This window comes from Rousettus aegyptiacus, unplaced genomic scaffold (genome assembly GCF_014176215.1).
Source record: "Rousettus aegyptiacus isolate mRouAeg1 unplaced genomic scaffold, mRouAeg1.p scaffold_m13_p_10, whole genome shotgun sequence".
NCBI classification, from domain to species: Eukaryota; Metazoa; Chordata; class Mammalia; order Chiroptera; family Pteropodidae; genus Rousettus; species Rousettus aegyptiacus.
In genome coordinates this window covers 62,631,139-62,648,215 of record NW_023416285.1, presented here as the reverse complement: position 1 = coordinate 62,648,215, position 17,077 = coordinate 62,631,139, and the positions used below count along the sequence as shown (strand labels likewise).

General features: G+C 40.4%; 1 protein-coding gene across 2 annotated transcripts in view; it reads right to left on the bottom strand.

Annotated features, from left to right (window-relative positions):
* Window positions 1–17,077, bottom strand: part of HOPX (HOP homeobox) — a 28,783-nt gene that overhangs the window by 1,921 nt on the left and 9,785 nt on the right. The window contains exons 1-2 of one of the 2 annotated variants that reach the window (XM_016158752.2): window positions 5,474–6,206; window positions 5,184–5,340 (exon numbers count right to left, since the gene is read on the bottom strand). In XM_016158752.2, coding sequence (XP_016014238.1) covers window positions 5,184–5,327 — 144 coding nt within the window. In that variant the 5' untranslated portion in view covers window positions 5,328–5,340; window positions 5,474–6,206. Of the gene's footprint in view, window positions 1–5,183; window positions 5,341–5,473; window positions 6,207–17,077 lie in introns of those variants that run through there. The other variant, XM_016158753.2, reaches the window with a different exon arrangement.

The following is a 17,077-nucleotide window of genomic DNA, read 5'->3' as shown; positions in this document are numbered from 1 at the left end:
GGTTGAAATCTCCAGGCTTTATTCTCTTTCTGTACTTCCCAACCTTTTACATATCATGGCATATATTGAGAATGATGATATTTTTATGTCCCACTGGTGTAAACAGGCAAGCCGCTTGGGTAGGTGACCACTGCGGGCTCTGCAGTCCTGAGCTCTGCCCATAGGAGGCTCTATTGTATCCAATTGGCTATGAGAACTTGAGGAAATCTCTAAAAATAGAGCACCAGTCAGGTTAATCGTAAGTAAAGAGGTAAGCTCAGGGAGTCTCTAATTGTTCCTTCTGCATTTTCTAAAATTTACCTCTTCTAGGGGTAAGCACATGAGGGGACCGAAAGGAAACAGAAAGAGCACAGCTAAGGGATGTCAGACCTGGAATGTGCTGACGGACGGTGTGGTGAGAAACGTCTGGAGGGCTCTCACTTGGTGTAAATGGACACCTGCCCAGCTGCACATTTAACCTCAGAACAAATAGACTGGGCCCTAGGGCCATGCTGAAGAAGATCTCTTCTCTGCAGAGACCTAGGGAGCTGAAAAACAGTTCAGCATAAGCCCAAGATCAGAAGAAAGAGTGAGAGCCACAGGAAAAGGAGTGTTTCTAAGGATCACGCCTGTGGAGCTAGAAAGGAGTGAGGCCACAGGACAGTTTAGGGCTCTATACCAATGCAAAGCCAGCTGTGCTGCAGTACACAGCTGTCAAGATCAGTTGCCTTATATATCTTTGTACTGTGGGGTGGCAGCAGAGAAAAGTACTCTAAAGCCAGGGGCATCAGACTACCCTTAGGGAAGCCTTCTGTTTGGTGGTTCCTCTCTGCGTGCCATAGTTCACTCCTGGAGATCACTAACTTTGAGGACAAGAGCTCATGTAACTTCAGTGGCTTTAACCAAAGTTCTATTGCTAATGGTGGGTGCCATTTTCTTCTGTAATCCATGTGTGTGTTTTGTTAACTCTGAATTCTGGTGTGAGAGCAGCATGGATCTAGTTTCATTAATGAGGTAGCTCTGTGAGGGCGTTTTCAAGGCTCTGAGGTCTGATTCAATAGGATTTCCAGTTACTAGAGCTGAATAAAGGGCAGAGTTTTAAAGACTGGCTAATTAAAACTTGGAGGAGAAAAATCTCATTTTTAATCAGGATTTATTTAAGACAAAGTGATTGAGCTGGCCCTATTCAGAAGAGCCACCCACAATCTTTACATTAGTAATGAAGCAGAATATTAATGTATAGTTACTGAAAATAACTTCAGCAAGGACCACATTTGTGAATTGGTGAGTCGGCATCCAAATGCTTAACAAATTGAACCCTAGCATTGGGGGATGGGATGAGGTTCAAGAAAATCTCAACTATTTTGAAGATACATATTTTAAATAGAGTATGTACAATAATTTAGCAAACCAGTTGCTGTCCAACAAAAAACCGTTAAACAACTTCTTTGCTTTTTTTCCTCTAGAGCTGCATCTTATCACATCTCACTTACATCAATACTAATTTTACACCTGGCTTTATCCTTCTCTTCTCTGTTTCAGGCATCCCCTGAGAAAGATATTCATCCTTCACTTGCTTATAAATGAATGCCCTCATTACCCTCACCCACCAATGGAGATTTATTTACTCTGAGTGAACAGATGATAATTAGAAACCATGGTGGGGAGGGATTGAGGCAAAATAACATCGTTCCTGTCCTTTTCCCTAGTAACTAACATCTCGTTCTTTTCAGGGGGAGACCTTTAGAGGTCTTTATTCAACTAATAAAACATCCAATAACGAAAACCACTGAGTTCTGGGAATAGTCCCAGGACATCAAGAGGAGATAAAAATACTGGAAACCTCTCTCAGAACCAACGCCAGCTACGCTGGGCTTGAATTAGTGATAATAGAAAACGCCAGATCATTTCAAGCTCCCAAGGGGCTGATGAAAGAGCTTTCACAGACACTTCGAACACTGACTTCAAAACAACAAAAGATACAGGGTCAGTATTCTGTAAGGTTTATCTAATTTAAATGTAGAAGATATCTAATTACTGTCACAAAAAAAAAAAAAAAAAACCATTCTAGAATCCCAGAAAAAGCAACTTAAAAAGTTATTTTCATTAGAGCACCCTTCACCTCACCCCAAGTTCCTAGAGGTGATCCCCCCAATAGCAGAGGACATTGTAGGACAGTTATAAAGGGGTCATCAAAGCCCCAGTTAGAGACCGTTTCAACCTTTTAGTCCCTCTTGCCCCTGCCCAAGTATCAGCAATATGAACCAGCTCCAGTTTATTGTCTCACAGGAGCATCTCAAGCTTTTTTTTCTTCTATTAACATATTATTTGTTGTAAGAAAATGAAAGATATGATTCCAATTTTGAAGGTGGGGGGTGTTAGAGGTGAGGAAATAAGGCATATAAAATAAATATTATTTTCGTGACCTGTCCTTGTGGAAAGGGGCAACACCAATGAAGAATAGAAAAAGGAATGCACTGCTACCAGACACTGCTTCCATGTAGGCCCAACGCACCCCGGCTTCCATGAGTTATTCAGTTTCTACAAAGCCTGCCTTAAACATCATTGGGCATGAAAGCTCCAGAAGATACTTTTATTTTCTTTAAGAGACACTTTTTAAAATGTAAGTGTTGTTTGAAAAGATTAAAGAAAAAACCATTCTCACCCACCAGTGCATAGCAGGGTGGAGAAGGTTGGGAAGGGATGGAAGGGGGCAGGAGGGTGGGGTGGAAAAAATGAGAAGTTGGAAGATGAGACCCAACCCAGTAAGGGATGACAGAGGGTTACCTAGAAAGCCTTTCCCTAAACCTGCTAAATGTTGCCTCTCTCTGAGCTCTGGTGTCTCAGATGCTTCCCTGCAGGTCTATGCAGGAAGGAGAGGCAAGCCAAGCTGTGGCAGCCTCAGAGAGGAAGGAGGTATTGGCCCCAAGGCAGGAAAAGGAAGCCAGGGGCCCTGTTATAAGGCTGACTCACCCCCACACCCACTCGTTTCAGGGCTGGGTCTACCATTTGTTCATTTAAAGGAGGTAAAAGAGGGGAAACAGGAGTAGCACTGCCTGAGAGGGGCAGATGAACCTGCTATGCGGGGGTCTGACCCAGCTGACCTCAATCACAGAGAGAAGCAGGTGCCTTTTTTCCTGCCTCTCACTTGATTTCATTCCAGTATGAGATAAATCCTTTTTAAAAAGTATAAGTTGAATCTTGAGGAAAGATTGAATATAGCCTAGAATGACTATTATTTAATGCACGGATTTTTATTTAGGAAGAAATATAAGTTGAATTTTTCATTTTATTCCTCCCACCCCACCCAATTGTTTGCATTCTTCCTCTGTGGTGATAACACAGCATCCTGATTAGGAGTCTGGATTGTGCCCAGACTGCTGAGGTTTAAATCCTAGCTCTGCTACTTCTAAGTTGTATTCCTGAACAAGTATTTAACATTTCTGTGCCCTAGTTCCTTTATCTGTACAATGGGGCTAATAGTGCTTACCTCATAGCACTGTTGTGACAAACAGGTGATTTAATATCTGGAGGGTATCTGGAACAATAACTGCCAAGTATTAGCCATTACAAAGGTCAACATAATTATTCTGCCTTTCAGATGAGGGAATGATGGTAATTTACTGTTAGAGAATCAGAGGCTGAGGAGAGCTTAGATCCCTAGTTGGTGCTGCACCCACAATGAAACCACAGCCTTCTGTTTAAACGATGAGTAGTTATTGTCTCTGTGGTCACTCCTCTTTTCTAAATATAGCATGGGGCTTTAAGTGATAAAACTTCAGCAGGCTCCCTTCTCAGAGGGTTCCAAGAAACAGGAGCTGTAAGACTTGGATTACAGTAAATCACCTTCCATTAAGTTCTGGTTCTGGTTAGCCAGACAGTTGTTCCCTTAGCTAAAAACAGGTATGCCTGACTTTCTATTTGACCTAGGAATGAGAGAATTTTCTAGGGGTAAATTCTCCAAAGTGCTCCTGGCTTAATGAGTTAAAATCATTTTGGACTTGGGGTCCAGGGTCTTGGTTCTAGGATCTATGGGAGGACCCATTACAAGCTTTTAAGCTTCAATTTAGTGTGATTCATGGTGAGGAGGGCAGTGTCTAATGCTCTGGCCTATACAGTGGGAAGAATAAGAATGTTTCTGCTTTAGAGCTGAGACTAGAGGTGTGAAGAGCTTTGGGTTCCCAAGGGAGAGATGCTACAGCAGTTCCAAGTAGTAGTCGTCTGCATAACTGTCTTTCCATGACCAAAGAGAAAATAGAAGTCAAGAGTTTAAACAGGTTGTGTGTATGTGTGTGTGTGTGTGTGTGTGTGTGTGTGTGTGTGTGTTTCAGAGCAGCCAACACTGCACTTGGAGGTTAATAATCACGGAGAGTGCTGCATTCTCTACCCTAAATAATTTTCAGGATAATATAGGAGCTTTTAAAAGCAGATAAGTAAATTAATGCATTTGAGGAGAAATCTGGTTCCACTCCATTTAGCTGCAATGTCAGATGTCTATCTTCTTGGAAAACTACAGGAAAAAACCTCTAAACCTTAGAGCCAGGGAATTTTTAAAAATCTGAACCAACTCTTTCTGCAATTTTAGCTCTGCAACTATGAGGAGGCTGAAATGTGATGTGGTGGAAAGAACATGTTTAACAACCAGTGCCATCTGGCAATTCTCTCCCTCTGGGCCTCAGTTTCCTCGTTCGCTAAACCCGAGGACCGAATTTATAGCTAGCTGACCGTTAAGGTCCCCTCCAACTCTGACATTTCCGCAGAGAATAGATTAGAGAGCGCTGGGCTCAGAGCGCACACGGAACCTCTCGGGAAGGTTTTGCTCACCGCCCAGGGAAGAAACAGCCCGGCAAAGAGAGGCAAGAGTGTGGGTCAGGGACGCTGCTCCCAATCCGCAGGGAGAAGAGAGCGTTTATCCCGGGCTGTAGCAGAGAGTGGAAAAGCATCGAGAAGGAATGGTGAACGTGTGGTTTCTAAGCAGCTCCTGGGGAGCCCCCGCGGGCTGAGGATGGAGGCGCAGATGTGCGCCCTTGGAGCCGGGAACCTCGGGTGCGGCGGTGGGAGCGATGCAGGGTCTGGGCTCTCGCGGTGTGAGCAGAGCGATGAAAGGTCGGGGGTGGGCGGCGAGACTGGAGGCGAGGGCGAGGGGGACCTCCACATCCGCGAGACCGCCCAGGAGGGGGTGCGCGCCGCGGCGCCGGGCTCACCTGCGTCTCCTCCTCCGAAAGGCCGGCCTCGGCCGCGATGAGGCACAGCGTGGTGGGATCCGGGTGCTTGTTGACCTTGTTGAAGTTGTACTCCAGGATCTCCACCTGGTCCTCCGTGGGGCCGCTCGCGGTGTCCGCCGACATGGTCCCGGCGCGGCTGCGGGGGAAAGAGAAGCCGCAGCCGTGAGCGAGGCCGCGGCGGGCTGGGCGCGGGGGGGACAGAGGTCGGGGCGCGGCCAGGCGCCCTCAGCCCGCGGGGCGCCGGCGGCTGCAGGCTGCGCGGGACCTACCCAGGAATTTTTACAGCGACTTTCCCCCGGGCCCCGGTCTGGGGTGATGAGAGGAAGATGACGCCGCGCGCCCTCCCGGCCCTAAGCCTCTAAGGAAAGGGCGGAGGTAGCACCGCGGTGATTTTGAAAAACCGCCTTCAAAGTTTCGTCAGGGGAGAGGGAGCTGCCGCGGGCACCCGCTTGACAGATGACGTGGGGGGTGGGGTACACAGGAGACCGCAGCGGGGATGCCTCGCCCATCCGCGTGGTTCTGCCTCTCAGGTGGTTTAGCACTTTAGGGCCCTGGCTGGAAGGGGCTCTGCCCCCGACACCTCCTCCAAAGAAATGACCAACAGGACAGAAGTGACTTCTCAAAGTTGAGGAAATGAGAGCGGCGCTTTTAATCTCTCCCTTTTACAAGACGGAAGATAGATCCACACAGACGTGATCTGCCCTGAGTTCCTAAGGCCGGGAAATGAGCGTCAGGAAAATTTCCACCTGAGGGTTTATCTGAATCACTCTGCAAAATGCACCCTCCTCCTCCATCCTTCCAACTGGATTTTTCTACCTAAAGGTGTGAGTCCGAGGCCCCGGGCCAACCTGGCTGTTCACTGCCCGGGTGGCAGCACCGCAGTGTAGGTAGAGAGCTCATTGCACTATGTGCGCGCTCCAGGCGAGGACTTCCAAGACTGTCAAAAATCAGCTGAGAAGAATCTATAGCCACCGTCTTTTAAATTCTCATACTTCCACAGTCGAACCAGTGGAACAGAATCGCGAGTCCAGAAATAAACCCATAATTATACAGGCAAATAATTTTTTTATAAAAAAGCCAAAAACATATGGTAGAGAAAGGAAAGCCTCTTCAACAAATGGTGCTGGGAAAACTGGAAAACCACCTGCAAAAGAATGAAACTAGACTGTTTATCACCACACGCCAAAATTAACTCAAAATGGATTAAGGATGTGAATATAAGACCTGAAACAATAAAATGCATAGAAGAAAATGTAAGAACTAAACTCGAGGACCTTGGACTTAAAGAGGATTTTATGAATTTGACCTCAAAGGCAAAGGAAGTAAAAACAAAAATAAATGAATGAGACGACATCAAACTAAAAAGCTTCTGCTCAGCAAAAGAAATCAACAAGATAAAGAGACAACCATCTGAATGGGAAAATATATTTGCAAACAACACCTTCGATAATGGCCTAGTATCCAAAATACACAAAGAACTCATATGACTTAATGCAACAAAAAAACACAAACGATCCAATCAAAAAATGGGCAGAGGACCTGAACAGACACTTTCTCCCCAGAGGACAAACAGATGGCCAACAAACATATGGAAAGATGCTCAACATCACTAGCTATTAGGGAAATGCAAATCAAAACCACAATGAGATACCATCTCACACCTGTTAAAATAGCTGCTATCAACAGGACAAATAATAACAAATGTTGGAGAGGATGCAGAGAAAAAGGAACCCTCATACACTGCTGGTAGGACTGCAAATTGGTACAGCCACTATGGAGAACAGTATGGAGGTTCCTCAAAAAACTAAGAAGTGATCTACCATATGATCCAGCAATCCCTCTAACTGGGTATTTACCCCAAAGACTTGAAAACCCATATGCATAAAAATATTTGCATAACAATGTTCATAGCAGCATTGTTCACAGTGGCCAGGACATGGAAGCAACTGAAGTGTCCTACAATAGATGATTGGCTAAAGAAGCTGTGGTACATATACACAATGGAATATTACCCAGCCATAAGAAGAGATGAAATACTGCTATTTGTGACAACATGGATGGACCTCGAAATAATCATGCTAAGCAAAATAAGCCAAACAGAAAAAGTTGAAAATCACATGATATCACTTATATGTGAGATTTAAACCTAAAAGCAACAAATGAACAGCACAAAAAACAGACTCACGAACATGGACTATGGACTAGTGATTACAAGAGGGTAGGGGGTAGGGGAGAAGGTGTAACTGGGGTAAAGGGTGTAAGGTGCAAAGTGGGTAAAGGGGATCAAATATATGGTAGCTGAAGGAAACTGGACTTTGGGTGGTAAACACAATAGAATATACAGTTGTCAAATATAATGTACACCTGAAAATTATATAATTGTATTAATCAATGTTACCCCAGTAAACTTAATAAAAAATAAAAATAAAAATAAACTCTCATACTTCCCCTTTGATTATATTAAAATATATTGTAAAGTCAAGAGAATGTATCTATTACAAGCTTCAAGGTCCCTTGGATTTCCTTACTTTAGAACTGAACATTGCTCTAGCAGATTTTGGGCAATATGGCTTCCTACTGCATCTTCTCCATTCCTAAGTAGCCTCAGAATGGGGGCAAAAAAAAAAAAAAAAAAACAACAAAAAGGCAGCTGTGTACCCCTTCTCACCCTCCCCTCAATTTAAGATACATCAAGGTATAAGAAGTTAGAGCCTTCAAGATCTTGGCTGTGGTTTGGTATACGCAGGTCAAGACTTGACACTGCTGACAAGCACAAGTGTGGGAATCATGTCGGTTTGTTGTTTAACAAACAATTGCAAATTCATCTGGTAGAATCCTGAGCATGTTTTGATGTGGTTTATGCCTGGTGATGAGCCACCCTCCACTGATCTGCCTGCATAATGTTACCTTTTCTACTGTGACCTGCATCCTAGGTTCCCTAAATAAATGTCTTTACCTCTCCCCTAGGTCAGTTGAAGAGGCTTTCAGATAAGACAAGAAGCCATTCTACTGTGACAGAGTCTTGGGCTCAAACCACTTGTCAGGTCATTATATAATCTCTCTGTGTTTTTAGGGAGCTCTGTGCCTCCACTCCTAAAAATCTGTAGCAATGATTCTCGTCATAGTGCAGAGGCAGGACAGGGTCAAGCCGGGCAAAAATGCTGCCTCTCTTACTGGCACCTATCTCCCCCTTTCTTTGACACAGAACTTTAGAGCTGGAAAGAACCTTGGAGAGTGACTCCTCCAGTCCTCTCTTGTAACAGCCCAGGATAATGTGCCCCAGCTAGACTTACTTTCCCAATGTTGCCCAGTTAGTAACCAGCACCCTAGAATGGAAAGTCTTAGCTTCAGTCTTAGCTCTGCTAGGCCATTTTCAATAGGACATTCTGTCTCTAGTTTTGCAGAAAAAAAATCAGGAAGGCAACAGTCTAAATGCAGGTAGGGGCTAGTTACCATTTGAATGGGCACTGACTAACCTCTTAGGATATCAGTTTCAGCCACAGCTGCCCACTGGAACCACCCACCATTACTCATTTTATCTAAAAGAACATGGGAGAGAGGAAACCGCTGCCTCTGATCTTATTTCTTGCCCTAGAAAGATTCTAGCTAATTCCACTGATACAGTTATGCTGGCTCTTCCATGAAAATTTTTGCTGCTGCTTCATGGAGTCCTCGCTCCTTCAGAAATATTAATCAAATGTACAGATTTCTACTCTGAACCCAGGTTCAAGGAGTACATGTTATGTATGTACTTTCCTCCTTTTTGTTATTTAATTGCTATCATATAATTCAAGGATGACTAATGCTCTTTCATTTAATCAAGTGCACTTTTACTATATTTTTATGAATTCCTGTTACAGGACTTTGTATGAGGTCTTATAGATATGGCCACGTTCACTTTAAAGTACTCCTCAGGTTAGTTGGCTGAGGTCCATTGGACTTGGCTGACTGCTAAGGAGATTTATGGGAGGACCATTTGAAAGCACCTCCTTCTCCAAGGTACATCAAACAAACAAACTTAATTTCTAGAAATGAGGATGAAAGATCTAACTGTTACAGTCAGATCTACCTGTAAATTCTCCAAAAACTCGGTCTGTTAGTTTAACTCTCTTTGGTCAAGAAATGCTTACTGCTGCTGCTTTGTTTCTTCTCTCCTTCTCTCTCTCTTTTAAAGAAAATTTATAAACCAAATCACCCTAGTGACCTTGGCCTTATAAAACTTCTCAACTCTTTCCAGTAAGGAAACCATTAAAAAGTTTCTCTGAAGGTAGTCTAAACAATTTCAGATGAAAAGAACTAAAAATATTTTAAAACTTCTTAAACTTTAATTTTAGCACAAGTGCTATTATTGCTGTGGTTATTAATGTCTTATGAAATTTTCAAAAAGTAATTTGTCTTGTGGTTGTATTTTCTTTTGTGGATGGGGAGAGACAATGCATAAACCTTTTCAAAGTGGTTAAATGAAAACTGGTGGCTTTTACCTAAATTAATTCCAATGCTTGGGTATACAGCTTTGCCTTTGTCTCCTAATTCTTTAGTTACTAAAAGTTTAAAGGTATTTACTCATATGAACTAGCTCACAGAGAGTATTACAACTGGTAACCTGCAGAGATGGCTATGGACTCACAGTTACCATCTTCTTCTTCCTCTTCCAGCCATTCCAACCTCTTTGTAAAGCCATTAATTTCAAACCAAGGGAAAAGGTTATCGGTGACAGATACTCCTCATAAACAGAGCCCCATGGTGAGATAACCAAAAGCAAAAAAAGTAGACAGATAATTCTTTAGGGCTATCTCCCAATTTTCTTTAGCTTGAATTTCCTTTACGTTCACTGTGGACTTCCTGAAAGTAACGGGCTTCTAAAGCATTTTGTGTTTTCGTAAGAAAAATGATGTGTCGCTATTTTCCCAAGAGAAATGGCAGGTTTTTAGAAGGGGGTAGGGTTTCTTCACTTATCACTTACTGAACTACATTGGACAGGGGCAGGGGGACCACCCAAGCTGTCGGTGTCTCTCAGAAATTGACAAATAGGAGTGGAATATTGGTCTGCCACCACAGGCTAACACATGGCTGGTTAAAAGAGAGATAGTTTCAGTTTGGTTTGGTTTTTGTTGGTTACTGTCCTTAAGCTTAGAGCAGTAGTTCTCCTGCCTGACTTGGCCTCAGAATCACCTGTAGAAAGGCCCACCACAGACCTCCTGAAGCAGAGCCACATTTTAGGAATCCAATGTGGGACAGACACAAAATATATTTTGTCTCTAATGAGATTTCTTGATGCTACGTTTCATCTCGATGTTTGAGTATAAGGTAGGTTGAGGTAGTTTTAAAGGAATAAGCTTTTAGAAATATACATTGGAAAATATATTTAGACACCATGCTATTAATCTTTTGTATTTATGATCAGGAATAGAGAAATTGCCTTTAAAATTAAGAATTATGAAGAGAACATTTCCCGTGCTTTCGAAAACTTATAAATAATATAAAATTCTTAAAAATTGTTTCAGAAAAAAATATATTCTTGTGTTGAGACCAGAGTTTATGAAAGCAGGTTATGGAAAGAAAAATCCCTCCCACCCCATCATATGAATTTCCAAAATTATTTTTCAAGCTAAAAATTACAGTGGAAAAGACTTGGCAACCTTGAGTGTGATCATCCTTCTCTGATTCCTTAAATTTTTCAGTGAGGGAAATGCTAAAATTTTAGTTATCATTTATATAGACAACTTACATACTAGAACTTAAAACTGAACATTAGATTATACCATGTACACATAACATCATTGCTATCTTCAGGGAAACAAGATTCTAAACCTACACGGGAAAATACATTTTTTAATGCTTTATTGATTCCAATTTTATATAACAGCAACAACAACAACAAAAAAAACTGGAGGAAAATATAACAAAACGTTAACAGTGGTTATATCTAGATTGTGGGGCTACAGATTACCTAACATTTTTTCTTCTTTATGTTGTTCTGATTTTTCACATTTATTACTTTGAAATTAGAAAAAAAAATTTAAGGCATCCTTTATTAGACCAATGGTCCACCTTCCCCAGAGTTTAATCTGATTATTGGTACCAAATTATCAATAAGCATGGGAGTTGTTTTCTATAAAGTCTACCGAGATGATTAGGAAATAAACATTTTCATTTTCCTTTCAAAGATCATTAGGTATCAAAGGATATATGTAATGTACTTGTACGTTATGAAACATAAGTTAAATAAACACTAGTGAACCCGCCCAATTTAAAAATTAAATCATTACCAAGGCTCTGGAAGCTACTTGTATTTCCTTCCCAATCCCACCCTCTGACTTATCTGCCTCCAGAGGAAACCAAGATTCTAATTTTTGTATTAATCATTCTTTTGCTTTTAAAATTAGTTCTATCACATATGTATAGCTTCCTGAAAGAATGTCTTTTTTTAGTTTTGTGTATTTTTGAGATGTATAAAAATGATATCACTATATATAATTCTTCTGTGGATTACTTCTTTCATCAATATGCTTCCATGATTCATCTATATTTCTGCATGTAGAGAAGTTCATCCATATTTAGTGCTGTTTCCATATTTAGTACTGTTTCCTTTGTGAACATACTATACTTTATCAATGTCTTTTTGTTGATGGATATTCAGGCTGTTTCCAGTTTTTGCTATGATGAGCATTGCCTTACTGGACATTCTTGTTTATGCCTCTGAAGTACATCTAGGAGGGATTCTCTAGGGCATATGCAGGGAGTGGAACTGGACATAAGCTATGTGGCTATTAACTTTACAACATAATATTAACTTGCTTTCCAAAGTTGTTGAACAACACTATATTCCTACCAGCGATGTATAGTATTTCTTTTGCTCTGCTTCTTCATTAATACTTGTATTGCCAAACTTTTAATTTTTGCCATTATTTTTATATATTCTTTTTATCCGTGAATAATATCTAAACCTTCTTGAAGCTATTTATGTTTTCAGCCTGTTAAACTTCTTGGGGCTAAAAGGTTCCATATGTTTACTGTTTACTGTGTAAAAGTATTTCCTGTTCCAGCCCAGAAGGAGATTTGAGGTATTTTTTGAGAGTTTAGACTCTGTCTCCAGGCTAGCTCATTATTTCCATTGGTCATCAAGAACAATACAAAAGATATATGGAAAACTAATTACAGCTGACCTTGTCTGTATTATGTTGAAAATGTTACTATTTTCCATTCCACAGGGCTCCTGAGAGTCAGAACTTGATTCTGCACTTTTAAAAATTTGTTAACTGTATCAATTATTTGCACCCGCCAAAAGTGAATATCAAAGTCTCCAAATAAAAGCCAAGAAATGAATTTTAAATAATCGAATAAAGAAGAAGAAAGGATGTAGGATAGACAGGAAGTGTAAAAGATTAGGCTATGAGTCTAAAACAGGATATAAACATGTAAAATTGAATAATGTGTTCAAGCGTTTGGACTGCAATACCATGATCATAGGGTACTGAGCTGTGGTTTAAAAAGCAGGTTCGTATTAGTTCTTTTAGTTTCTCTCACAAGTGTTTGTTAGAAATCAGAATGGAACTGGCCCTGTTTTGCAGTCAAGAAAGTTTAACTTGTCTATAGCATCAGAGGAAGACTCGGAATTCTACCTTTTATTCTAGCTATAGCAGGAAAGGAAGTTTGTGATTTCATGAGCATGATGATTGACTTATACTTACAAAATACTATATATTCTCCTTATGCTCTATTGAGGTCATAAATTCCAAGATAATACTGAATCACCTATTTGGACCATTGAGCTCTAATTTTAGCCATCCATCACCTGTCACTTTCACGAGAAATTGGGCCTGGAGTCCGCAAGTCTTTCTCAGTGTGGCCAGCCTATGGCTGACCTACTGTGATCTCTCCAGCCTCATTTCCTTAGCTGTTGCTGCACCTTCTTGCAGACCTCCACACAGCTCGTGGGAAAGCCCTAGTTTCTACTTGTCACCAAAACAAACAAACAAACAAACAAACAAAAAACAAAAAACAAAAAAACAGAGATAATGTAATCACCCCTTTCAAGTTTTGTTCTGACTCTATATTTTGAGGTGCAGATAAATTGGGGAAATATATTTACGTTTGTCCAGTAAGACCTGAGCTCTTAATTTTTGACTCAGTATAACAGCAACAGGCTCATATAGAACCACCTGCCAGCTCACAGTGATGAACACACTCTTTTTAGAACATGCTGCACTTAACTCACTGAAGAGGAAGACTGAGATGACAACTCGTACTTGAATTCGTGCCATTCCAACTGGTCACCAGTGATCATACCATTCCAAGTACCTCTTATGCCCCCAGGTGAAGTCGTCATGAGGTTGGTTTTCAGTGTTTCAGCCTTGCTCTAGGTTATCTTCAGAAGAACCTTTTTTTAAGTTCTGCATATCCGATGTGCACTTTATATGTGTTCTGTGTAGTTGCTAAACCAGCTAATTGCTTTCCAGTTCCTCCTCTTTAGATTTGCTTTCCTCTTGCCTTAGAAGCCCCCTGTTTCAGAAAACTGATACCCAACAGAATTAAGAGCAAAATGAAATTTGAGTTAATGTAGTAAAGAGGTCAAATAATTAGAAGTTCTGAATATTAATTATTTAAAATGTCACTTTGCTGAACCTCCATTTCTCTCATGTGAAAAAGGAATATGATGATACACACCTTTGCCTAGCTCATAGCTTTGTCGTAAAGTTCATATATTATTGTAAGGAAAGTGTTTCTAAACTGTATGTAAAGCACTTGCTTACAGAGGATATTATTCTTTAAATGAGTGTGGGCTAGCCATTCAGTGGGACATCTCCTGGATGGCGAACTGGTAAGAACAGTTTATAAGTTTCACTCTTTCAGGGTTATAATCTCTTTTTTCAACCTTTCCGGAATGGTAAAGCACAATGGTTGAAATCAGAACCTTTTTTATAAATTCAAATGCTGTATATATTGCTTCGTCAGAAGATGTATCCCTGAATGGCACTTAAGACTAACAAGGTTGGGGAGAGCGAAATGTCATATCTAAGCATGTTTTCTCATCAGCGTGTCTATATTATGCATTGATTTGACCTCAGTTGTTGGTATTTCATTAAAACAATAGTTTCTTTGCTCATTCCTCCATAACACTCCCCAATCTATCCTTTACTCTCGTCTATTAACGAGGAAGCATTAATAGGAAAGATGAGTAGTGAGAAATGTAAAAATAAGCAGGAACAAATACTCTACGAATTGGTAGGTAGATTTTTCTAGGTCTTGGTCTATGAAAATAATGACCAGGTGAAATTGTTTTGAAGTAATTTGTTCATGGGCTTGTCTTCTCCACTAAATTATATGCTCTCCTGTGGGGGTTATGCCATCTCTTATCCAGTTATATCTGCCCAGCATTCATTAGAAGTATCTGGCACTTAATAAGTAGGTACTCATTAAATGTCTGTTAAACTGAACTTAACTGATATGGCATGACTAGATTTCGGACATAATTTAGGAAGACACTGCTCTGTGTTTTCAACAACCAGGACTGGCCATGTTCAAAACAAAAATATAACATTGGAAAAAATAACTTTCCAGCCTTGCAATATATTTTGGTCCTCACTGCCCCAAACAGCACAATGGTGATTCATATTTTTGAACTGCATACAGAAACCTCACCCCTGTTATAACAATAACATTAACAATATTTATTAAGTACTATGTACCAGGCACAGTCATAAATGTCTCAAATGCATTAACTCATTTAATCATCAGAGGAACCAACATTCTGTGATAGGCACTCTTATTGTCTCCGTTTTACACGTGTGGAAACTGATATAGATGGAAACTTAAATACTTTCCCAAGGAGATGTATACAGCTTTCCCCAAATACAAATCTAGTGAGTAGCAGAGTAGGGTTAAAAGTCAGGTCTAGCTTTCACATCCATGTCCTTAACTATATTTCCTCTTTGCATTGAGTAAAGATGTAGAGAGAAGAGCCTTGCTGGGTAGTAGTGGAAAGAGGGACAGTAAAGTTAGGTGATGCCCCCTGGGACAGGTGAGGTGGCATCCTGTGTCTGCTCTGGTTCCCCTGGGGGCGGGGCTAGTCTGGGAGCAGTGCCTCCCTCCCTGCGGCATGTTTCTGAATCTTGGTGACCAGACACGGCTCTGACCCAACTAAATGGATTAGCCAGTGATTTCAGTTAATATCACCAGCACCGCCAGCAAGGCTGGCTTTCTTTCCACACATGCTCTTCTTTAAATGGTACAGATATAATTGCAAGATAACATTATGTGAATAACACGGTATAATGTTATATACAATGAGAAGAAGTTAAGGAACCTGATAGAATGAAATAGGAAGGTTGGCTTCAACCAGACCAGCTGGATCTTAGTGGCTGTTACTTGATTCCTAGATATACAGAGTTTGGTTGAATTGATTAAGGAGCCTCCTGAAATGGTTGTTGGAACAAGTCTCTCAATGGTCCAGAATTTCTACAGCCACTTATAGAAAATAGCAAGATATTATGAAAAGCTATTGGAGAGGAAGGTGTCTGTAAATGACTCCCAGCAGTAAATTAATCATTGATTAACCCCATATAATATTCTTTGTATACACACTGAGTTCTTTTTATTTATCTCTCAATTCATGTCCTAATTCAAAGTTTTATATATGGAAATGTAGGGAAATGGGGAAAGGCAACAAAACCTTAGGTTCTTTTTTGAGTGTGCTATGAAATAAGTGGAGTATTTAGTCCACTTTCTTAGAAATAAATAAGCAAATGAAAGAGAGCAATCTCATTTCCATAACCTCCTTATAGGAGATCTCCATGTTGTAAACAGGTTGCTTTTCCAAAGATCTATCTCTATGATGATTCTTTTGAATTCAGAAAAAGTTTTCTCTAGAAAATACATTATAAATTGTAGATAGAATCTCGGGCTAATACACAAAAAGGTAGTGTAACTATAATGCTACATATGTGTTACTGAAAAAAAGTAGAAAATAATCTTGTTGTATATTTTAGTGAAATTTAATAAGAGATAATTTTATTTTAAAATTTGGCTTAGAGAAATGAGATTTTGGTGCAGATATTGAAGGAGTTTTCAGGGAATCTTTGAGGATGTTAGAGATTTATATCACAACTCTAATGTATCCTAAGCGTACAGAATGTCTCTGACATATTGTTGGGTGGGCAGTGAATATTTATTGACTTTATTTTCACTTCAGAAAGTATGACTTTCTTTCATCTTATGAAGGCATAACAATTAGGGCTATATTTGTGTCATTGATGAACTAGAGAGGATAGAGGAAGAGAGGAATGTTGAAAAGTATTGATCTGAGAAGTAGGTTGTTTGAGATAAAATTAATGAACAATAAAGAGAAAGGCAGAGATTACTTTGCATGGTCCTCTCCTCCTCATCCTTCTACACAAGGGACAAAGAAGGAGATAGGAGATTGCGTGCCTCAAATTTCCTGAGCCAGCTACCAAGCAGCACTGTCAGGCAAGAATAGTTTAGTTGCTGTCCAGAGCTCCTTGTAGGTGGGAAGAGAAAAAGAGAAGCGGAAACAAAGTTCCTTTGAGCATATATATTGGTTACAGAGGGAATGTTTGTATATCTTCAAACCATAAATTATATGTAGGGGATACATTTTAAATCCTCATTACAAAATGAAAATATTAAACTGGTATGGAGTAATGAAGAACTGGGCAAGGAGTCAGACCTGAATTTCAATTTTAACTCCTCTACTTCATAGTCACATGACCATGGCTGGAGTTTTTAAACTTATTTGAAATGTAGTTCTCTTCTCTGTAAAATGTAACTGAGAAATTCCTTCTGGTCTATTTACTGCAGTTGTGATCCAGTGACCACATGAAACAACTTAGAAAACTAAAATGGCATACTCATTT